Source organism: Camponotus floridanus, unplaced genomic scaffold (genome assembly GCF_003227725.1).
Source record: "Camponotus floridanus strain SB8 unplaced genomic scaffold, Cflo_v7.5 scaffold97, whole genome shotgun sequence".
Taxonomy (NCBI): domain Eukaryota; kingdom Metazoa; phylum Arthropoda; class Insecta; order Hymenoptera; family Formicidae; genus Camponotus; species Camponotus floridanus.
In genome coordinates, this window is record NW_020229868.1 from 63,895 (window position 1) to 88,137 (window position 24,243).

The 24,243-nt window shown below is 33.1% G+C and overlaps 2 protein-coding genes and 1 pseudogene across 3 annotated transcripts; 2 read left to right on the forward strand and 1 right to left on the reverse strand.

Annotated features, from left to right (window-relative positions):
• Positions 1-531: 531 nt before the first annotated feature.
• On the forward strand, positions 532-8,269 carry LOC105259158 (aquaporin AQPAn.G). Of its 2 annotated transcripts, XM_011270907.3 has the most exons (6): positions 532-839; positions 5,072-5,329; positions 6,017-6,301; positions 6,651-6,860; positions 7,733-7,772; positions 7,891-8,269. In XM_011270907.3, exons 2-5 carry the CDS (start codon positions 5,072-5,074, stop codon positions 7,769-7,771), a joined length of 792 nt encoding a protein of 263 aa, XP_011269209.2. In that variant the 5' UTR covers positions 532-839; the 3' UTR covers position 7,772; positions 7,891-8,269. The 2 variants fall into 2 exon arrangements, with proteins under 2 accessions (XP_011269209.2, XP_011269210.2); XM_011270908.3 differs by lacking the exon at positions 7,733-7,772.
• A 4,054-nt stretch (positions 8,270-12,323) lies between these two features.
• LOC105259157 lies at positions 12,324-18,792 on the reverse strand. Its single transcript, XM_011270906.3, has 2 exons — positions 18,178-18,792; positions 12,324-16,039 (listed from the first exon to the last, which is right to left on the reverse strand). Exons 1-2 carry the CDS (start codon positions 18,328-18,330, stop codon positions 12,641-12,643), a joined length of 3,552 nt encoding a protein of 1,183 aa, XP_011269208.1. The 5' UTR covers positions 18,331-18,792; the 3' UTR covers positions 12,324-12,640.
• A 3,810-nt stretch (positions 18,793-22,602) lies between these two features.
• On the forward strand, positions 22,603-23,642 carry LOC112639880 (annotated as a pseudogene).
• The last annotated feature ends 601 nt before the right edge of the window (positions 23,643-24,243 follow it).

Below are 24,243 nucleotides of genomic sequence, written 5' to 3' on the forward strand. Positions count from 1 at the left end.
GTTGTATATTCTGAAAATTACTTACAATTTTCTCAATCTAATTACGAAAAAAAAAAAATTGTAAATTTAAATAGGTTTTTCGACTTTTTAATTATTTAGAGAAAAAGAAGAAAAAATAATTAACTTTTTTTTATTCGATTTATAAAAAATTTGAATGTGTTTTTTCTTGTAATATTTTTTTAAATTCTTATAATTCTACAAAAGTTTTAGTTGTTACTCTTTGAACGCCAATTTTTTAGATTTAAACTTTCTATAAGATCTCATAATCACACGTGTATTTATTCAAAATTAAAACGTTAATGTCAAAGATGTATTCATCATTAATCTCTTATCAATGGCATATTTTAAAATTTAAGCCATTCTCGTATAAGGTTTGACATTTATTAAAATATCCGCGTATATTCCACACATGAATTCATTCACGTTGTTTACGCGTCTGCATTCGCTACTTTAACCGCGATATCCCTTCTACTTTGATGTCAGCCAGCCAGCCGGTAGAGTACCAGAACAGATATCTACCTACGTGAGGCCCGACCGGCCCGAGAGCTTCATTTGCGACAGTTGTCGTTCGGTCGCTCTCAAGGAATCATCTCGGCTCTATCGTGAACCGACTCCACTCGAAAGATTTTTAGAAAAACCCTTCAAAAGTATTCGAAAGAATCTCAAACGATTCTCGAATAACACTCGAAGAAAATTTATTTAATAACTTTTAACGAACTGGCAAGCCTTTGTCAAGGGACTATCAAACGATTCTGAAGAAACTTTTAGGAGCTCGTGAGCAGCTGTTGATAGAATTAGAAGAAAGGATTTAGTGTAAACATCAGTTACGAAATTTCGGGGTGAGTTCTATTTGCATCATTATTATTCTCATTTATTTAAAAAAATATATATATTATATTTATTTATTTACTTATTATTTATTTATTTACTTCTTTATTTATTATTTATTTAAATTTAAATTTAGTAATACATAATAAAAAATAATAGAATAACCGATTGTCAAAATTGAAAACACAATATTTACTATAATAAAATTACTCAGTTACTTAAAAAATGTATAAAATAGTAAGATTTATTGGAAAAGCTTAATGGACATGTGGGGAGGGTTTTCAATCAAAGAAACATGTGTAGACTATCTTTGTTAAAAGGTTGAAATGCAATCGCGCTGCATTAGACGCGGAACCGAGCTTTTATGATTCGAATCAGGCTAGCAATTTAACGTGAGATGCATACGAGATGCGTATACAAATCGCGATCATTTTTAGTAGATACGTGACATTCGTGCAAACATTTTAACTATTTTTGTCTTTATCGCGCACTGTTTTTGCGGAAGCTAAAATGCGAAATGATTTATCATTGCTCCCGTTTATTATTTCTATCGATATACGATATGAATAAACATGCGTTACAATGTTCGATGACATTTAAAACATAATTAATAAGGTCCTAATTTTTTTAAAGAAAATATTATACATATATCGAAAGATAAATAGAAATTGTTATTAAAATTATTTTATTCTTTGTAAAATCTTATTTTATGAAATAATTAATTAAATAAAATATTCAGGCTTAGTCATATAACAATTATTAATATATAAATTGTATCTTAGAAATAAATGAGATTAAATTCAAATAATAAATTAGATTGAAAGATGCAAATAACAAAAAAATATAAAAAAAGGTAAGAATAAAATAAAATTTGTATAATAAAATTAAATAACATACAATAATGATTAAATTAAATGAAATATTTAATTTAAATTTTTTAAATTTAACTAAGGTTAATATTTAAGAGTTTAGAATTTAAATATGATTCGAAAATATTTTATAATTTAATAAAATTAAATTATATATTTATGGGACAAAAAATTTAAAATTAAAATCAAACTAACAATAAGTCAAATTAAATCTTTGATGATTAAAGATACATTGAAAAAGTTATTGGTTTATAAAGTGGAACGAATGGATTGCCAGTCCGACATGGTTGAGCGATCCTTTAAAGGGATCGAGAAGAAGTCGTACGGTGTCCATCTGAGAAAAATAAAATAAGTGGAGGAGAAAAATTCTAAGAGACCATATAGGGATAACGATCTCTCTAACGGTCGGCGATAAATCGTCGAGAATCTAACCGGCGATTTATGCTTCCGAATCGACCGGTCTTCGCTTTCACGGAATGATCGACGACAATCGTAGAGAAGCAAAGTGGGATTCTCAGGTGATATCCAAAGGGAGGGGGTTTTATTACCGCCAGGTGGAACGCCGATATCGATAATCGCGTCGCGAAAGACGACCTTATTTTCTTTGTTGTTAAATGCAAGTAAGACAATAGAAAAAAAAGAAAACTTATGAAAAAGAACAAAATAAACGAAAACGCGTTTTAATAAAAATTCAAAGTTTCGTGCCAATTTACAGTTCATTCGTGTTATACCATTTTTAATTGTTGAGAAAATAATTAACGCTTTATACAGGAATAAATTTTGAATATCTTATCGCGAATTTTGAATATTTTGTCGATTAACATTCCATATGGACACAACAGAAAGTTGAAATTTTTAATTAAATAATTATAATCATATTATGATTAAACATAAATATTACTCGAATTAAAAAAATCATCATCAGATATTTATAAAATATTAAAATTATATGTATATATCAACATATAATTTTAATATTTTATAAATATTTGATGATATATACATATACATACTAAATAAAGAAATAATACGTAAAATATATGATAAGAAAAATATATGAATAATAATATAACGCAAAACGATATTACGTAAATTAAATAAATAAGAGCACGTTTGCGCTTTTGAAATTAGAATATTTTACCAGATTTTCAGAGAAATTTATCAAGTAGTCCTCTTCTCGATTCATGTGTTCTCATAAGCATTTCGTAATAGGTATCTAACGCATAGAGATTGCCACAGCAAATAATAAATAATTGTTTAAAACATTAGCGGATACGTTCTTTTCAACAACAATCGTGAAATCTTATTTGTAATCTTATTAGCACTTGCATTTGTAAAATTAATGCCGGAATCATGTTAAAAGCCATCAGATAAATGGAAGCAAAGGTAAATAAACGATGGAAATAAAGATTGGAGGCCGTACTTTCGCAGAATTTCCCGACGGTATCATACGTCGCCCGCTATATTAATGTGCGAACATTACCGCTTTTACGATCCCGTGAAATTGTCGACCAAGCGGAATTCATTAATTTAGCGAATTACACCACATGAGCGAAATGCATAAATAGTCACAGAAAGTTCCATATATAAAACTTTAAAGAATTTCAAAAACAGAAAATTCCACAAAACTTTAAAGAATTTCGAAAACAAGTACACCATTTTTGGTTGAAGAAAATTAATTTGAAAATTGATGTCGAAGCATCTGTTTTTAAAATGCCGAATTCTGAAACATCCTATATATGAAAAAATTTTATTATAAAAATATAATTTGCTAGAAACATTGTGCATAAATTATATTAATATTAATCAACTCTTGTGATTATAGAAATAACATTAATATTTTATGATATATGACATACCCATAAAATGAAAAAAATATTTAAATTAATAAATTTTATTACTATCCACAAATTTTGTACAAATATTTCTTAAATAAAATTAATGTTATAATAAATCCCACAAAAATGATGTTCGACCTTAAAATTCCATGTCCCTAATTTAAGCTTCATTGCTGTTTACAATCCAAATATTCGCGAAAATACTGAGGGGCTGAGAAAACATAATATCGATCATGCGAATCGCATAAACGCACCAACAAATAAATCCGGTTCCTTTAATATCTACGTGATTTCGTAACGGTGCGATTTAGCAAATCGGTCTCATAAACGACAAATAGTTTTATGACACATATACGGACGGATGCGAAGGAGGAACAATCTTAAGCTGTGACATCATCTGTAGGATCCGATCATCTCGTCTTACGACTTTAGTAACGACGATCACATAATTATGTAATCCACCTGCCAGATGATATTTTTTGGAAAAAGGAATTGATTGTTCCTGATGCAATTTTGCTGCTTTTAAATATTAAAAGAGGAAATATATATTAGATAGATATTAAAAAAAAAAGCATGAGAACGAAGAGGAGAAATTAACATCTGAAAAATATGTGTAAAACAAAATAAAGTTTCTCTTCAGAATAAATTTAATTAAGATATGATTCAAATATACGTTTGTGATTTTATTTTATATATAATATTAAAGAAAACGCGTCGCATTTTCGCTGCTCAATGAATATTTATTGATAAAAAAGATATTTCATTAGCAGCAAGCAATAAATTTATTTTTATTTCGCAAAAGTAAAAATAAAATTTATTGCTTGCTGATAATGAAATATTTCTTTCCATGTGTTTTCATCACAGAAAAGCTTAATCTGTCTTAATTAAAGCGCGTAGGTGATCATCAACGAGCTTTAGAGCGATTAAGTAATTCGAGACGAGGATGTGACGATCTGCATACGTAATGCAGGTTGTCGAAGCTCTTTCGTCGCGGCTGTGCTCGTAAAATGTGTCCTCGATCTAGATCCGCTAGTCGTTGATCGACAAAACCGCTAAATATCGCTAAGGAAGTGTTACACAAGACGTTAGAAGAAAAGGCCATCAAATTTTATACGAGCGTATAAAAGAAGAACAAAAACACATCCTACACAGAATATCTTTCTTTCGTAAAGAAGATAGTAAATTAAATATCTTTTCATCTATGAAAAAAAAAAAATTATCTCAACTTTTACCTTTTGGAAAATCTGCAAATAGCAATTATATATTTTAATAAAAATTATTCTTTTATAATATAAAAATAGTATATGTTGTGTATCAATTTTTTAATTTTAAAATATTTATTATTTCCTCTATTGTATTAAAGGTCTTTAGTTGTTTTGTTGTTAGAGACAATTTTATATATATTGTATTTTATATATATTTCTTTTTATTATCTCTTTTTCTCTTTCTCTCTCTCTCTCTCTCATTTTATTTTCTTTTCTCTGTATTTTATTTTTGATTTATTTTCTACTTAAATATCTTGAATTTTTCTCGCAGATGGTGAATCTAAAAAGCGCTCTGGGCGCTGACGAGCTTACCGACAAGAAGGCCGGACTTCCACGTGGTCTTTTGGCAGAATTTCTTGGCACCCTGTTCCTCAACTTCTTCGGTTGTGGTGCCGTGGTAACTGACAATGTTGTCGCTATCGGTCTGGCTTTCGGTTTGGTGGTAGCGAGTGCAATTCAGGGGATAGGTCACGTTTCCGGTGGTCACGTCAATCCGGCAGTCACTTGTGGTCTCATCATCATCGGCAAGGTAAAGTGATACATATAATGATGATACATAAACACGTTGTATTATAATTTAATTTTTTAAAATTTTAATTTATATTTATATTTTATGCAAATAAATTCTTATCATTATCAAAATAATAACTGATTTTTATACATGACTTATAATTCATTAAAATATGTTTATAACTCGTTAAAAATAAATTATATAATTTAATATAATAAAAAACTATCGAAATTTTCCCTCGGTTTTCTATTGTTCTTTATTGCTATTATTTATTTCTAATTTGTTTAAAAGTTCGTTTGAATATTATTCTGTTTAGAACCTTTGGAATATTTTATATCGCTCTAATCCAATGTATATAAATCATATGTAAACCGAGAATCAGTTATATTTTACTCCACAAATGAAATTTATACTCATCCGAGAAATTCAATATCACGCAATGAAAATTGATCATCTACAAAGAAGTGGAACTGTAAATAAAAAAAATCGACGATCATTCTCTGATCTTGAATTAATTAAACAAATTACGAATTAATATAACAATCACTTTTCAATATCAATCAATGTTTTCAACGCCAATCTTTGAACTTTGATCGAGTACTTATTACACTAATTCCATCGTTCAATTATCTTGATGTCTGTTCAAGTTTTTTCTTGCCTAAATAATTCTATTATCCTAATAAAATTCTAATTTTTACTCGGCAGGTACCGATCATCAGGGGCATTCTATATATCATTGCACAATGTGCGGGCGCTATCGCAGGCTCGGCAATTCTGCGAGCCCTTTCGGCGGATTCAATGGAGCACGCCCTAGGTGTAGTGAAGCTCTCTGACGGGATCACTCCGGTTCAAGGACTCGGTGTGGAGTTCCTCCTCGCGTTGATCCTGGTCCTGGTTATCTGCGGCGCGTGCGATGCTGCTAAACCGGACAGCAAAGGCGTCGCGCCTCTCCTAATCGGCCTGGTGGTCACCGTCGGCCATATTGTCGGCGTAATTGATAATTTTGTTAAACGCAATTTTCTTTCTTTAATTTTTCAATTTAATTTTTATTTCAGTTTTCAGACTCAATCTGCATTATTTAAAATTGTGTTCCACTTCGCACACAACGTGTACTCTAAAATTATATTCTAAAGTGCAAAATTAAGAAAATAATTCTTCTAAATAATAAAATTTCTAATTATTAAAATAATATTAAAAAATAAGCATGTATAATGATGGAAGAAATTAATTCTCTTTTTTTCCGTTTATAATTATTTTATATCTTTACAACAATAATTATTTTAGTAATAATGTTTATAATTAATTTACATTTTTGTAACAATATTTTTGTAATAATCAGATCCCGCGAACGGGCGCTGGAATGAATCCAGCGCGTTCGCTGGGCAGCGCCGTGGTGATGGGTGCCTTCCATGATCATTGGGTGTACTGGGTAGGCCCGATTATGGGCGGCATCGCTGGTGCGTTAATTTATGTACACGCAGTTGGACCCGCCAAGGAACCAGAAGTCCCCGTAAGGACCTATGCTTCCGTTGCCAATGAAGAGAAGGAGGTATATTATACCACAAGAATGTAAAAAGCCATTTTCAGACATGATAAAAAGTATTCAGTTATCAAAATCCTGTAATTAATTCTCAATTTTCAGAAAAAATTAGGTTTCAAAATTATTAATCGCGACAAACTTTTTAATTTGAAATTTTATTTAACTTGTTAATTTGAAATTTTATTTAATTTTCTAAATTTTTCTTAATAAAACTATAACTATTTTATAAGTATTTTTATATAAAATATGTATATAAAAATTCTTGTTAATTCTAATTATTAAAAATTAAGTGTCATGTTTTGAACTTTTGATTCTTGTGTTCAATGTCTGAAAAAATGGTTGGAAAGTAGTTTCTAAATAAACATTAACAATGTAAGTCTGGCATCTTCCTCTGTATTAACAAAATTTAAATCGCTTAAAAATCATTTGCATGTATTAATTTTATTTATAGATATTTACTATAATTTATAACTTTCGGTATTTTTTCTCCTTGTTAATAAAATTCTGTAATCTCAAAAGTTCAAGTATTTATCCAATTCTTTTATGGGACAGATTATACTTTTATTATACACTATATAACGCATGCATGCTCGTAATGCATGATGATAAAATTCAATATAGATAAATTTTATTTTTTGATTATTTCCAAAGAATAAAACTCTTGAGAAAATCATATTTAAATAATTTTTTTTTTAAAACGCAAAATTTTTTTAAGAAATGATGAAATGCAAGATTCAAATAAGCTCTCTTCAAATTTTCTTACTTATTTTTTCGCTCTCTTTCTTATTCTTTACAAAATCTCATGACTACCAAATCTGGTGCACGATTTTCCTCGGAATAAAATTTCCATTCTAAGTACACAGATCGTCTCTGTCCCGCAGAGGTTCGAGTATATTGACAGCGGACATAACGGACTTTAAGGTATGAAGATGCCCAGACATGCACAAAACAATTTAGTAATTTATTTGTAGAATAGAGAATACTTTCGTATGTGTGAAAAAAAAGGAAAAACAAATGTCAAAACATCCTTGTTTTGCAGCTCCAGAATCTTACCAGGAAACACATCAATCCCGCTTGATGCTCTAATCAACATTTTATAACAATCTTGTCAGTTCGCCAATTGTGTGTTATCGATAATATAATAAAAATTATTAAATGGCTTTTATTGTGAAAAGTACGAAACGCAAATTGGAAAACGAAGTTTAAAATTGTATTACTTTTTAAATGAATATTATTAGAAAAGTGTCGGTTTCTAATGATCGCTAAGGACGATCTAGAAATGCAATTATCACAATTACAATTAATCTTAAATTAAAAAATAAAACTTTTTATAAGATTTCCACACTTTTGTTGGTTTTGTTAACAATTTTGTTGAAATCAAAGCATTTAAAAACATATTATAAGGTCAAATATATAATTTTGAAAAATTTTTTTATAAAATATTGCCAATTCATACAAAAATTTTCATTACATAAATTATACATAAATATATTCAATGAAAGTTTAATTGTATCATATGTTTCTAGATCGTCTTACAAATCATATGAGATAAGAATGAAAACACAAACGAATATTTGAAGAAAGCCAAAGAGATCTTCCGCTACAAAATATTTTATAATGCCGACATCTCATGCCATTTGACGACACGTGCAGTTGATATTGCAATTGCACGTATTGTATTTCGATAATCGATCGATGAGCATTCGGCTAATTCCCACCGCGCTTTTATATTAATTTTATAATAATTGAAAAATCACGCAACTTGCTAAAATGAATAGATATTTTCGACATTTGATTTTGTTTAATCATAACATCTAGAATATATGTCTCTTATAATAAATATGTATCTCTTTTCATCAATATAAACGCAAGCCAAACAAACATTTTTTTCAGATATTCTTTTAATTATTTTAAAATATTAACCGCTCTCTCATCATCAGTGAAAATTATCAAGACTTAATTTAATTTCTAATTGTTATCCTTATTTAATTATTAATTGAGACTGAGCACGCGATGTTGCAATAATTCATCATTCTCTAATAATTTAATAATTAATTTCATCATACATATAAAATAATAATAAATAACGTGCGAGGAAAAAAGATTTGCCTTAATGGAATTATTCATTAAATTTTTATAGATCGTATGTATTTATTTGAGTATATTTAATTAATTTATGCGCTTGCGTGACTTTTCGATCATTTCGCTTAATGTTAGATTAATACAGATGCATGTTCGTAGCCATTTCGCGCAAGTTTACACGCGAATTTATAATCGATTTTCAAGATACTTTTTACCCGATTATCGCGGATGTTCTCTGAATCTTTCATACCTACATGCATGAGAATTAATATTTGATTAAAAGCTACTAATTTCGTAAAAATGTCATAAAAATAAGACTAATTGTCAAGCGTGATCACGCATATGTGACATTTAATCCACTTATATATATTTAATACACTCGCAATCGTATGCATTTTTTCTATAAATGAAAGTATAGCATTATATATTGTTATATATATATATATATATATATATATATATATATATATGTAATTAATAGATTATATATTTATGTAATAATAATGATTCAAAATGTATCATGTAAATGTAAGAATTATATATATGTAATGTGTACGGAATAAAGTCTAAGTTTTTATACATAAATTCTTCCAATTATATATTCATTCTCTTCACCATAACTAATAAAATATCATAATATACTAGATAATTATATATAATGTGTATATATAATTTTTTTATTTATTTATTACCTAGACATTTATTGGGAAGAGATGTGTAAAAGAGAGAGAAAGAGGATGGAGGACTGGTATAAGAAATATCGTCGAGAACTCTTCTACACTTACACACCATATACTTTGTATATTTTTCATACATAATTCCAAATATCTTGCACAGAGTATCGGATAACCTACGTATGTTATCGTCTTCAGAACTAATTAACGAAATAATTCTGGATATATGATTACACTATCGTCATATGTATATCTAGTACTTCAGTATCTTTTATGTTCCCCACGTTGTAAATATGCTGATTTGCAATATCAGAATCAGTTGTATCAATAACATATTTAAAAAAAATTATGATTATATTAAAAAAAAAAAAATAGAAGATTCAAAAAAATTAATTTAATTATGCTAATGATAATTCTAATATACGAAGAACCAATTATCTTCGACTCATATTAATTTCAGCACTGAAATCTGATCAGTATAATTTTCTTGCTGTACTTTTAAAAATTATAATAAAATTATATATCTGAAATAGCTTAATTAGTCTAACACATTTTTTCAAATATTAATATATATGTATATCTTAATTTTATACATTGGATTAAATGAATTATATATTGATCATTCTTGACCATTCTTAAAAATATAAAAAGTAATTTAATTAATTTGAAGGAAAGGAGCGGCAAACGACAACCGGTTGATGCAACTGGTTGTCCGTTAAATTTTAATGCTAAAAAAAGTAGAATTTAACGAAAGTAAGAAACATAAAGTTTCTTTGTTAACCAAAGCAAACTTGCAAAAAAAATCGTCAAATATATTGTATATGTATGTACACATTTTTCTTGCAACTTTAGTTTTCGAAAATCGGTACCAAACGATTCGATGGTTATCTATATATTTATATACATTCTTTCATTGCAAATGTGCCGAATTGAAAGTTAATATTCGAAATGAAGGCATCACGAATAAATCTAATCAAAGTTATCTTCAATCTAGACCTCTTTACTTTAAAAATAGCATAAGTTTTGAAAAATCGAGATAATCAAGAGACAAAATCAAGAAGATATCAAAAGATTGGATATGCTTTTTTCAAATTACTATTTAGAAAAAGAATTTTACGAAAAAATATAGAATAAAATTCTTAAGAATAGATTTCTTAATGTGTCAAATTACTGAAATAACATTAATATATATTTATATTCATTCTCTCGAAATAAATAATTCACTCGAATTTACGACAATCACTTTTCGCGAAATCTGCAGTTTTCTCTTAAAAAATTTAATGATTACGAAAAAATATAGGATGCATCAAAGAAATTTTAATGCAATCTTAATGAGATTGACGTTGTATTATCTTCCGTTTGCAATCATCGAATTCTGAAACGATCGAAGCGACCAAGTTGTAAAAAACTTTATATTCAAATTAAAGAAATGCGAGATGAGATCTTTCTGTAAAACTGTCTTCACACGATTGGTGCGATTTTGTGTAATATTACCTGTAGTAAATTTTTGTTCCTCAATCAATCCATTTCGCACGATAAGGAATTAGCATTAAAAATAAAACAGATGATACGATATTATAAAGCAAATAATAAATAAAATCAATTTTGCGTACAAAAGAAATTTGAGATTCATCTTATTTTTAAAAAATAAGGTTTAAAATATAGTTTAAAATTATGTTTAAAAATACTATTATTAGAGAAACATTAACTTTTTCGATTAACTATTTATTATTTAATTTATTTAATTTAATTTATGATTAAAATTTATTATATTTAATTTAATTTATTATTTTATTAATTCTATGTCATTATTATATTTCAATTATTATTATAAAATATATAACTTCATTTTTATAATTTAATACAATTATCCCTCTACTCCTGCAAAATATTAAAGAATATCGATAACTTTATAATAAATATTTCTGAAAGATATATGTAAATTTTTATAACGAGTCTATTATATAAGTTTCGTTTCGCATTCTTTAATTTGAATGGCTACATTTTTTACGACTTATTGCTTCGATCGTTTCAGAATTCGATAATCGCGGGTAGAAAATAATATTGCATCAATCTTATTAAGATTGCGTTGACATTTCTGTTATATTTAGTGTAATTATAAAATTATTTTTTTAAGAGAGTGGCTTGAAAACTGTAGATTTCGCGAAAGTGAAGTGACTCTCGTTAGCTCGAGTGAATTATTTACAGTTTCTTAATAATTATCTGTTTTCTTTTAAAAATTCATCTGTTTTATTGTTATTTCCTATCGTTCAAAATGGGCTGATAGCACACAAATAATTGTAAGACTTATAACATCATTGATAAAACATTGTTTTAAAGCCAAATCAATCGTGTGAAGATGTTTTCATACCAAGATTCTCGTCTCACACTTCTTTATTTCGAATACATATCACTTCTTATGATTTGGTTATTTTGGAAATCTATGAGATCATGAATATAAGATACTTTCAACGAGAAAAATTTCAAAATTATTAAAAAGATCCTCTAAATTATAAAAGTTTAAATATAACTTTTGGAATTATTTACTGTAAAGTTAGATTAATATTCCATAATATTTTGCAGGAGCGCAGAAAGAATTATGTTGAATTAAAAATAAAATGATATAGTTAGTAATCATAATAACGCGTATAATTAACATAAATAATTATATCTAACAAATTTTATATTTATCTAAAAATTACTTGGTAATAATGATTTTTAAACTTTGTTTTTTAAATTAAAGTGATTCTAAAGTTTCTTTTGCATGCAAAATTAATTTTATTGCTTCATAACTGCAATATTATATCATCTGTTTTATTGGTATAACTATTACATAAACATTAATCCAGTAATAATACGCTCCATAATCCTGGATGCTAATATTGACGTTACTTAAACTAAACAGCGCGATTTACTAATATTATCAAAATTAATTAGTGCGAGAGGATCTCGGATCTAGCAAATTCGAGATTTTTACTTGACGTAGCACTTGAATAAAATAGACAAACGAAATAAAATAGAATCAAACCTTTTTTAACCTTCCATTTGCGAGAGTTTATCTTCCAGGCTGTCTTGACTGTCGTTGGTATCGTTCAGATTGATGGTGTCGTTAGCTTGCGATAGCTCGATAACGGATTCGGTCAGATTATCGTCCGTCGATTTCCGTACTTCCAGCACGTCATCCGACGACTCGAAGATCGAGGCAGTCTCAGAAAGATCCTGAGTGTCCAGCGTCAGAGTTGCACCCTCGGGCTGAGTCTCTTCTTGCGTAGCGCTCACCTGTACAACCTCGTCCGCCTCGGGATCCAACTTAATTTCCGTCTCCTGCGCAACCTCCACCTCCATCGCGGTCTCTTCCTTGATATTGGCCACGTCGCAATCTATCGTGCAATCTTGCTCAATGTGCTCGTCGACTTCCATCGACGAGTTGACGGTCTTCAGCTTCGCGGACGCGCTCGACGTGTTTATCTCTGGTGCTGCTGACGTTGCGATACCGGAAATTTGCGTGAGATCGCTCAGCATAGTCTCCTGCATCTTCACCACGTTGTCGGACGTTTCTAGGATGCTGCACAACTCGCGACTCATCTCCTCCACTTCTGACGCCTCGCCAGATTTGACGATCATGTAGCGCTTGTTCGAGTACACCTTGTTGCTTGAAATCGTCGGACCCTTCTTAGAGGGTGTGCTCGTGGTATTATTCGTGGTAGTAGGGCTGCTGTTACTGGCGGTGGTGGTTGTCGTGGTTTTCGACGCGCTCTGAATCTCCTTCTGAACATTTTCCAGTGTCTCTTCTATGGATTTCTCCTCTTCCTTCACCGATTCTTGCTCGACGTTGTCCTTCACTTCTTGGGTCGGAGTGATCTTCGTCGCTTCCGTTTCCACGTCGTCATTGTATTCTCGCTCCTCGTCGTATATACTCTGCTTTCGTTTCACGAACACCCTCTTGAGCGGTAGCTGCTGTTCATCTTCGGATTCGTCGTGTCGTTCCGGCAACATCTCATCGATTGCCTCGTAATCTTGCTGCGCCTTCCTGGCTTGGAGTTCCTCAATCTTCAACCTTTGCTGCTCGACTCGCTTCTCCAGTTGTTCCAGCTTCTCCTTAGTCTCCTGATCCTGACCCTGGGAAATCACCTGTGCCTTCTGTGAAGCGATCGAGCTCTTCGCAGCTCCGCCGCTGGGTGAAGGGGACGTCTTCAATTCGAACTTCTCGTTCAGGATGCACGTATCGGCTGCTTTCTGACGTTGCTCCGCGGATTGCAGTACCGCTTGCACCAGGCTCTGACTCTTGTCGAACGGCCGCTTCACCACTACTCGCTTCACTACGTTACCAGTCGGCAACTTGGCCAATTCCGCGGGGTCTATCGCGGTGCCGTCTGGATTCATGATGACTTCGCGAGTAGTATCGCCCTGACGGATGATTCTACGAACAATCACACGCTTAACCTTGTGCGAGCCCGGAGTGCTGCTGGTGTCTCCATCCTTGACACCGGGTGTACTGACCGGTGTTCCCTCGTTACTGGTTCCCGCTGACTTCCTCAACACGATTCTTTTAATCACTTTAACCGTATTAACGGCTTTCGGAGTGGCCGTAATAGAAGTCTCCGTCTTTATGTCGTTATCCTTGTGAACCTCCTGAGAAGCAGTCTGGGATCTCGTCACTGGAGCTGCTGGATCTTTAGACTGATCCTGGCCGGCGTTTTGCTGATGTTTCAGCGGGATCTTGTGTTCCTTAAATACCGAGGCGACAATCTTTTGCACCTGCGCCTCGGTCTCGTCAACGCGGCTGCTCTTGACGTTCTCTTCCTTGATCTGCGGCGAGGAAGAAGGTTTCAAACTGCTCTGAGAAACGGAACCGGTAGGAGTGCTCTGTTTCACGGTCTTCTGTTCTTGAATATCGCGCCGTTGGATTGGCATCAGTGTCTTAATGGTCTTCTTGACCATGTTGCCGTCCTTGTTGCGCAGGTAAACCACCTGGTGCTCCTTGCGTTCTTCCTTTTCCTGCCTTTCGGCTTTCTCTTCCTTGTCCTCTCCATCATCTTCCTCCTCCTCTTCACTTTCCGAAGCTCTGGGTATTGCCTTCGGTATTTTCTTCGCGATATAAGCTGGCGGCGTGTAATCATCGTCGCCGTCTGAATACTGATCCTCTTCCTCCTCATCTTCGTCCGAATCTAGCTCGAGGGACTTGTTCTTGTTGTCGGGCTGCAGACCGTCCGGACCCATCTTCTCGCCCGCCTCGATATGTTGCTTGATGTGAGTGACGTAATCGGCGCGATTGCGACAGGACTCTTGGCAGACATCGCACGTGAGGCCCATTCCCGTGCGCTTCGTGTGCGTCAGCTGATGCACTTCCAAGCTCTCCTTACGCTTGAACGCTTTACCGCAATCCTCGCACACGTGGCGTTTCTCGACGGAATGGGTTCGCATGTGTCTCGTCAAGTGATGCGAGAGCAAAAACGTGCGCGGGCACAATTTACACATGAACGGCCGGTGACCGGCGTGCGTGGATAGATGCCGGGCCAGCTTGGTGCTGGTGTGGAAGGCCTCCTTGCAGTAGTCGCAAACGAACGTCTTGTCCTCGCTGTGCAGCATCTCGTGCCGCTCCAAGCCCTGCTTGTACTGGAAGCGCTTGTTGCAGATGTTGCACTGGAACGGCTTGTCCTTTTTGTGCATCGCGTCCTCGTGCTTCTCGAGCTCCTCCGTGGTGAAGAATTCGCGATCACAGTGCTGGCAAGCGTAACGAGCTTCATCTCGATGCACCTTCTCGTGACGTTGCAACAAGTTCAAGCGCGAGAATTGCTTCTGGCAGATCGTGCATGAGAAAGGCTTTTCCTCCGAATGCGTGCTCATATGCTTGTTAAGGTCATACTTACTGAAGAAATGCCGTTCGCACTCGGTGCACTTGTAGTTGCGATCGCGATGTGCGCGCTGAATGTGCAACGCCAGAGCCTGACGTAGGGGGAATGTGCGCTCGCACTGATCACAAGCGTGCACTCTGATCTCTCCGGGCTCCAGTTTTCTTTCTTCCTTGATGTTGTTTGCTTCCTCCTGCTCACCCTCGCTACCTCCATCCTGCTCCTCGTAAAGATCGTGGCGGTCACTAGACTTATCCTTCTTTTCATTCTGTCTGTCCTTTTCCCTTTCTCTTTCTCTCGTCTCGCGTCTCTCTCGGGTATCTCTCTGATTATCGTTATCGGAACGTGGCTTTTTGGCGCTATCATGCTGCAATCTGGATTCGGCAGGTCTCTTGTTGCCGGTCTCTATCGGAGGATCGTTGGGAATGGGCGGGAAAGGTCTGGGCAATACCCCAGACAGAGGATAGTCTCGTAGCGCCTCATCAGCCTTCTTACATTGCAGTTTGAATTTATATGAACGGTCCAGGTTCCAGCGGCACATGCTGCAAATCATTTGTGGCATCCCATCCGCAGCGTACACCTGTCGAGAAGAAATTTGCGGCCATTCGTTAGCGATATATTCATCTGTCGGGAATCCAGAGAGGAGTTTCTTCAACGATTTGAAGATGCAGGAAAGGTTTCTCAGGCTTGTGGAGCTTATGAATTTCTGGAGATGTAGGAGACTACAACTTTCGTTGCTAGATTTATCGATTAAAATTGATTTTTTAATAAACAATATATATAATTATATTAAAATGTGTATAATATATATACAAAATTAATTTGATTTCTCTATTGATTTGAAGAAATGTTATTGTTATTTCTTACAACTTTCTAAATACAATCTAATTTTATTTAGAAAGTTGGAAGAAATAATAATACATACTTTCTCTATGAATATGTTTGATTAATCATCGTCACTTTTCATTGAACTGCAAGTCACTGAAGACGAAATTACTCGAGATTAGCGTGATGATTGAACAAGGAGAAATGAGATGATGGGTGCTTTTCGAGCTTTCGTTCAATGATATAGATATGACTGACTTCAACAAAAGAAATTATACAAGTTTACAAATGAGTGCTCAAAGAATGAATAATATAAGTACGAATAATATGAATATATATATACAGAGTATTTTGTACATGAATGGCGATATCAACAACCGGCTTAGTAATTTTAATGCCGGAAGCTGTTACTTAAGGAGAGATAATGCAGAGTCAATAAACATAAATTTCAATCAAACAAAGATAATACGATTAGATTTTCTAATAAAGTCATGACATTTTAACTGACGCATGAAAATTATTAGAAGAGTAGAATTTTATTCAAATAAAATGTAAAATTAAATTATGTAGTAATAAAAGAATAAAAAGATCATTTAATTACATAGTTATTATAAAGAGAATGGAACATTATAATATATATTTTTTCACCTACAATTTCCTGTTTCCTAAAGTTTTTATTGAAATAAACAATTTTTTATAGTAATAAATTGTATATGAAGTATACAAATAGGTCTTTAAGAAATTAGATCACATTAGATGTAAAAGTTACATCATGTGTATCATATAAAATATAAAAAATTAATGTATAGAATCAAAGAATCAATTATATTGATTCTGATCCATTGTATATTGATTCTATATTATTGAATTATATCTAAATTTGAATTTTATATTCAATTTAATAATCAAATACAGTAAATGTATGTATGCAGTAGTGAAAAAATATAGAAATAAATGACATTTTTCAATTAACAGATATGTATACAATAGCAAAAATACATTAATAAGTTGTAAGAAAGAAACATAGAAATAAATATACGTATGATAAGTATGATATATACAAAGAAATATACAGTTCAAGATAGAAATAAGAGAATAAATAAAATCTCTCATTAATAAATTATTAGATGAGGTAAATTTGATTTTCCAACACATCGCATAAATTTTCAGTATTCATTTAAATATAAAAAATAAACATCGCAAATATTAAAACGAGATAAATAATTTTACTAATAAGTTGACAAGATATATCAAATTAGTTACAAAAATCGATTAAGTATAAAATGAATCAAAATATGTATGACGTAAATAGACGCACCTTATTAAATAAAAGCAGATCAATCAGACACGAGAGATCAGTTTTAAAGTTACAAAAATTTCACTCGACAAAAATAAATAACTTCCTCCTTAACTTCCGCTCTCAAAAAGTTGTTTACTCACTCCAGCGACCTCTCATATATACGAGAAGAATTGTCAGATCGCCCAATAGCGCGGCGTCCAAGAGAGTAAGGACGATTAAAGAAGAAAGAAAAAAAAAATTTAAGCGGGAACACACGACCACGCGTCGCGTCCTCTCTTCGCGAGCGCTGACGTCACGAGGCCGCGCGCCGGATCAGCCGGCAATCCTACTGTCCACGTTACCGATGTCACCGCGCAACAACCTCCACATCCACGACTCGCACCCGAGTGTCGCACAACAAACACCCCCCTCGCGGCTAAACATCCTCATCCCCCTCTAATCACCCGCGGCCTCCAGACAAAACTCCCGATAACGGGGCAGAGGGGCAGAGGGGGAGGGGGAGTCTCGAGAAGCGAGTCCATCTCGCAGGGAGAAGGTTGCGCGGGAGGAAGAGCGAGAAGGCGGTGGGGAGGGGGAGGAGGGGGGGCACTCACCTCGATGGCGACGCAGGACATGATTTGCAGCGTGAGCGGCACCTGGAACGGCTTGTTGTGGTCGCGCTCGTAAATGAAGCTCAACGGTTCCGCTTCCGTCAGGCAGAATCGGCAGACGCGCCGCGAGCGCAGCGGCGACGGTCTGTTCTCCATGTCTCTCTCTCTCTCTCTTTTTCCCCTCGGCACGGGATCGGGGAACGCGCCGGCTTCCCCGCGACTCGGCGGCGACGGCGTGGCCGCGTCGAGCGACACTCTCCCGACACTCTCGGACGCTCCCTTCGCGCGATCACTCGCACTCCTCCGCTCGGGACCGCGCTGCTCCAACAGTAGCGATAACAGCAGCGCTGGGCTTAGCTCGGGCTTTTCGGCTGGTTACTCCCCCGACGTTGGCTGGCTCGCTCGCTCGAACTCGTTCGCACGACTCGCTCGACTCGGCGACGCCGAGCGTCGGTAAGCGTCGCGTCGCGCACTCTTCTCACTCGCCGGAGAATAGCGGCCACGGTACGGTACGGTACGTAACTCGTTGCCACGGCGCTATATAATGGCGGACGAACGTGGAACAGATTGGCCAAAGTCGCGCGTGTCTCCCGCTGCTTGCGCAGAGAATGGTATGTCCGAAGACACGAGCTGGACTCGTGCGGATCTGCGGGTCTTTGCACGGTGGCGCCGCGCGAACGTCGGAGGATACGAGGAGCCGGGGAGTCGCGCGGTCGGTAAAGCAGGAAGCGCGCTTGTCGCTAGCCGCTCGCGCGGGACATCGAGTACGGTTCGCGGCCGACAGATGACGCGTTCGCACTCGTTCGCGGCGCCGAGAGAAAATACTGGTGGTACCGGTTGTGTGTGTGCATTCTTTTTATTAAAATAAGATAGATTTATTTAGATTTAGGGAATATGTATTTTTAAGAGAGAGAGACGCAATGTTTTTGTAGAGCTATTATGCAATTAATATAAACGATTTGCATCAACAATTCACATCATCAAGAGTGAATAAAAATGAGACGTAATTAAATTAATTGACTCCTATTCTGTAAATATTAATTCTCTAAATGATTTGAATGGACTAAGAATTATGAAAGCTAAATATATTTTGATATATTGTTCGCGTATGTAAAATCATTGTTTTATAAATTTCTATTCTAGATTTAGGGGATGTATATTTTAGATTTAGAGAATATAGTTTTGAAGGAAAAAAAGCGTTTTTTTAATAAAATTATGCAACTAATATAAACAATTTAGATAAACAATTCACATTTTCAAAGGTCAATAATGAAAAATAGTAGTAATTAAAATAATTAACTCGTACCATAAATATTATTAAACGATTTTGAATAGATTAAATAGATTAAATTTTTCTATAAATTCCTGCAAATTTTATATTTTTTTTCATTTTTATTTTTTCATTTTCTATTTTTAAGATTAGAAAATAGTATTTATTTCATAGTATTACTGATTATTTGAGTGATTTATGAAAAAATAGAAAAAAGTAAAAGTACAAGTATAACTCAACTTGTATTTTTTTTTTGTTATTATGCATTTCTACATTTTATAGAAATCTTATTCCTATAAAAATTAAATTTGTTTTAAGAAAACATTTGAAAGGTTTGAAAATATAAATTACAAGTTATTATATTAATTTTTATTTTTTTAAATAATTGTTTATATCTCAATTTGTATTTTTTATTGTTATTATATATTTATTCATTCTGTAAAAATTTTATAAAATTCTATATAAAAATAAAATCTGTTTTAATAAAATCTTTGAAAGATTCGTCAAAATGTGATAAATTTCAAAGTGGATGCAATTTTATCCTTCAACAACTATTTTGTGGAGTTTCAACTCACGACATGGTATCCGAGTATCATCTCTGGCTCGGTTTAATCCTGATCCTGCTGACCTGATCCTGATGACCAGCATGTTCAGTTATTATCATCGCGCACTATGAACTCATTTTTGCAAATGGTATCACAATAGACCAAGGTCCTGCGGGACGGTGAAGAGAAAGGAGCTGCCGGTGCCGGAGCTGATAGTTGGGGACATCATCCTGCTGGAGACCGGTGACCGGGTGCCCGCTGACATTAGAATCCTGGAATGTCAAGGTAAAGTGAGATGCGAGATTTCTATCACCAAACAGTGCATGGAATATTCTCGTTTTCTCGCGGAACAAGAGCCTTTCTCCTTGCTCGATCAACACTCGCGTTGATTTCTCGCTTTATTCAATATTTTATCGAAAGAAAAAACAATTATTCGGGGAAACATATAAATATGAAATTATAATTATTGGAGAAATATATATTTTAATTTTTAAAGAATTAATATCCTCTTCCAATTGTCGCTAATATCGCAAAAAAATTAATACTTTTTATATATAAAACGCAAAATTCTAGATTTCGTTATTTAATTTTTCTCTTTTTAACGAAGATTTGAAAGTCGACAATCGATTACAGAGGAATCGATATCATTAATAACTAATATCCCTCAAATCGAAAATACTATTCACGCGAAAAACATGCTTACTTTTTTCACAAATGTTGAAGGTATTGTATAAAGAAAAGAGCTTTTTACTAAAATAAAATGCAATTTAAAGAAAAAAAAAAGAGAATCTATTTCAAACAATCGCAGAACTAATTATATTAAACGTTATTAAATTCTTAATTCAATTAAATATTTTGTTAAATATTTTTATTCTTTTATTTTATTTTAATAAATGTATATTCTTTTATTTTATTTATTATTTTATTTATAATTTCACTTTCTTTTTTTTATTAATAAATAATTAATCTACTCGGTGGAAAATCTTTATTCCACTGAAAATTTTTATTAGAGCCAAATTAACAATCTCTATTGCCAATATTTAGCATTGGCTTGTGATCATAATGAGAAGAGTAGCCAAATTAACTTCAAGACTATCAGTTCCACCTACACTTCTTTCCAGAGAAATTCATCGCTTTATGAAAATCATCTCGTGTTGGGCTGTATTTTTGGACGTCTTGTTCTTCTTCTATTGTACAAATAAGCTAATTGAATCGACTCGATCGTAGTTTTGATCGGCATCATTGTGGCGAATGTGCCGGAGGACATTATCATCATAGTAACGGTCAGCCCGACCTTGACCGCCAAGAGGATGGCTAACAAGAACTACCTGGTAAAGAATATCGAGGCTATCGAGACCCTCTGATGCACTGTTATTTGCAGCTACAAAACAGTCATTCTCACGCAAAATAAAATGACCGTACGATCGATTTCCTCTCCTCACATTAGAATAATCTTTTGCAAAAATGTGCCCATGTAGATCAATTCGTTTGTTTTTTCACACTTTTGAGAACCTCTTAAAATTTTATTTTTTATTATTTATATGTAACATACATTTTATTTACACATATTATATAATTATTTTATTATAATTTTTTATTCTATTATAATTGTAATTAATTAGTATTTTATTTTATTAATTATACACAATCATATCGTATTTATTTTCCACTCTTATACAGACACAATTTTTTACTAGTCTTGTGTCTTTTTATCTGTATTTCATTTTTTACTTATATTTTTTATTTATATTTTATTTTTTAATGTTTTCTTTGAAACATGGAAAGATTGCAAAGGTGCTATTCTTTATGTAATCGACGTTTCTCTCGCTTCAAAGATATGATCGAGTTTTTTCATCGTGTGATTACGCGATTTCAGGTGACATGTATGATATGGCCAGCTTTGATGGCGTCACAGACACGTGGCGGAAATATACCAACAGCCCTCGATTCGAGACTTTAGCCAAATGGCGAGTCTTTGCAATCGCGTATAGTGGACACTGATACTTGAAGATAAGCTTTCGTTGCCGCTGAATAAAAAAAAGATCCTGGAAAATGGACACGACCTCGCTAAAATGTATGAAGATCCTTGCGAAGGGGAGAGCTAATTCCTTCAAGAAGGATTATGTCAAGGTGAACAAGCTCGATCGATTGTACAAGAAATTGGGACTTAAAACATCATAATATAAATATTTGTAATATAACAAATGTATCAGCTCTTTAAATTTTTAATATAATTTAATAAATTCGATTTTAATTTTAATTTTCAATTTAAGTCAATAAATTTTCTTAAATCATATTTTTTGATTTGCTTTAATATATTTTTAATTAAAAGTTTAAAATGTAATTAATTCTAATAAATATTACACAATTAAGATAAAATATTTTTGTACATATTTTATTAAAAAATTATTGTATATATTTAAATATTAATACTTTTATGATATGACATTTAAGTGGATTTATGTAATAAATGTACGTTAATTATAATTTTCTCAATCAATCGAATACATTTCATTCTTTTCGTCGACAAACTTTCGGTCTGATCGCTATGATGGATCCATAATTATTCCTGATTCTATATACAAGTACCGCTACGCCAGCATCAACGTCATGATGATGATTGGCGATTATCCCGACTGTCAAAGCGATCGTTAAATACGTTGGCATCATCACAGATTACGATGACAATAATGATCTCAACAACGATTCCAAAAAATATAATGACAAGTTACGAGATCTATTACCTGAGCAACTGGATCAACTGATCAAATGGTATCAGAAAGTTGTATTCGCCAGAACGTTCCCAGGGTATAAACTGCAGATCAAGAGCTATCAAAGATAATATCTGATCACTGCAGTCACCGGACTGTGAAAAAGGATGACATTGATGTGGACATCGCAGGTATTAATTTATATTTTCTATAAGAAATATAAGATGGATGCTAATATTTTTAACGTCTTTCGAAAGAATTCATTCTTCATTTAATTCAGAATAAATTTAAAGTAATCGAAATTTAACTCAAGATCTATATAATTATAAATATGTCTCTGAAATTAAATATCATACAATATATTTAAATATTTAATTATCTAATTTTATCTTCTTTCTCTGTTCCATTAATTTCTCAGGAAGACTAGGATACTTTAGAATGATTATTTAGTCAGCAGACGTCTTCATGGCGTACGGCCAGATTGTCGTGATCGAGATGTGCACAGGTTTCTTCACTTACTTCGTTTGTAATAACGAAATTTTTATCTACATGATTATTCGGTTTGAAACCGTAGTAGGACAGTTCGGCATTGAATGACCTGAGGACAGTTTTGAACAGAATTTACAGCGGAAAATCCTCGAGTATACCTGTCACACTTTTTCGTCAGCATCGTGATTGCCCAATAAGCAGACGCAATAGTGTGCAAGTCGCAATTCACTGCTCCGACAAAGCATGAACAACTGGACTCTGAATCCAGGTCTGCTCCTCGAGATCGCAATGGCCTGCATAGTATCTTGTGCACTCTACATGGACCGTATCCTGAGGACGTATCCTTTGAAATAGGAATGATGATTATCCGGAATATCATACGCTATCATAATTTTCATTTATTTTGAAGAGTTGAAGAAGTGATGGATCAGAAGAAACCTGATAATAGGATAAAGAAATCTCGTAGATGAAATGATGAAGAGAAATACTTTATAAAAAACAAAGAGATTGAAAAGAAAGAAACAACAATTTTAATCTAATTTTTTTAAAAATTCGAGAATATTAATCTGAAATATTGAAGAAATATAATAAAATTAAAGAAATTAATACAGCTGTTTTCTTGCTTTTCAATTTTTTCAATTTTTAATTTAGAAAATGTTCTATGTAAATTTGATAATATTTTTTAATCTTGAAGGATTAGTACAATGAAAAAATATGATATGATATTTTGAATATAATATGTGCTTTCACAAGTTGTTTTTCAATAAATAATATGTGTGAAATAAGATTTATTTGTTGAATGAGATATGAGAGAGATATTGCAATATTACATTCTCTGACATGCACCAAATAAAAAAAGTAGTTTTGTAAATGGTAACCTTTCGCGATTTTACGTTTTCCATAATCATGATCGCTTGAGATTACGATGAAAGCAACTCTTCACCTTTCTAAATACATTGCCGCAAACATAATGTGGAATTAAATGCAATTAAGTGAATTGCAACATTAAATTTCAAGATACAAAATATATATACAATCAGAACATATATATTTG

Excerpts from the sequence above, each read along its gene's own strand:
- LOC105259157 (XM_011270906.3), bottom strand. The coding sequence starts at position 18,330 with ATGGAGAACAGACCGTCGCCGCTGCGCTCGCGGCGCGTCTGCCGATTC. Across the intron at positions 16,040-18,177 it reads TGTCCTGCGTCGCCATCGAG|GTGTACGCTGCGGATGGGAT; the intron begins GTGAGTGCCCCC and ends TCTTCTCGACAG.
- LOC105259158 (XM_011270907.3), top strand. The coding sequence starts at position 5,072 with ATGGTGAATCTAAAAAGCGCTCTGGGCGCTGACGAGCTTACCGACAAG. Across the intron at positions 5,330-6,016 it reads GTCTCATCATCATCGGCAAG|GTACCGATCATCAGGGGCAT; the intron begins GTAAAGTGATAC and ends TTTACTCGGCAG. Across the intron at positions 6,302-6,650 it reads CCGTCGGCCATATTGTCGGC|ATCCCGCGAACGGGCGCTGG; the intron begins GTAATTGATAAT and ends TGTAATAATCAG.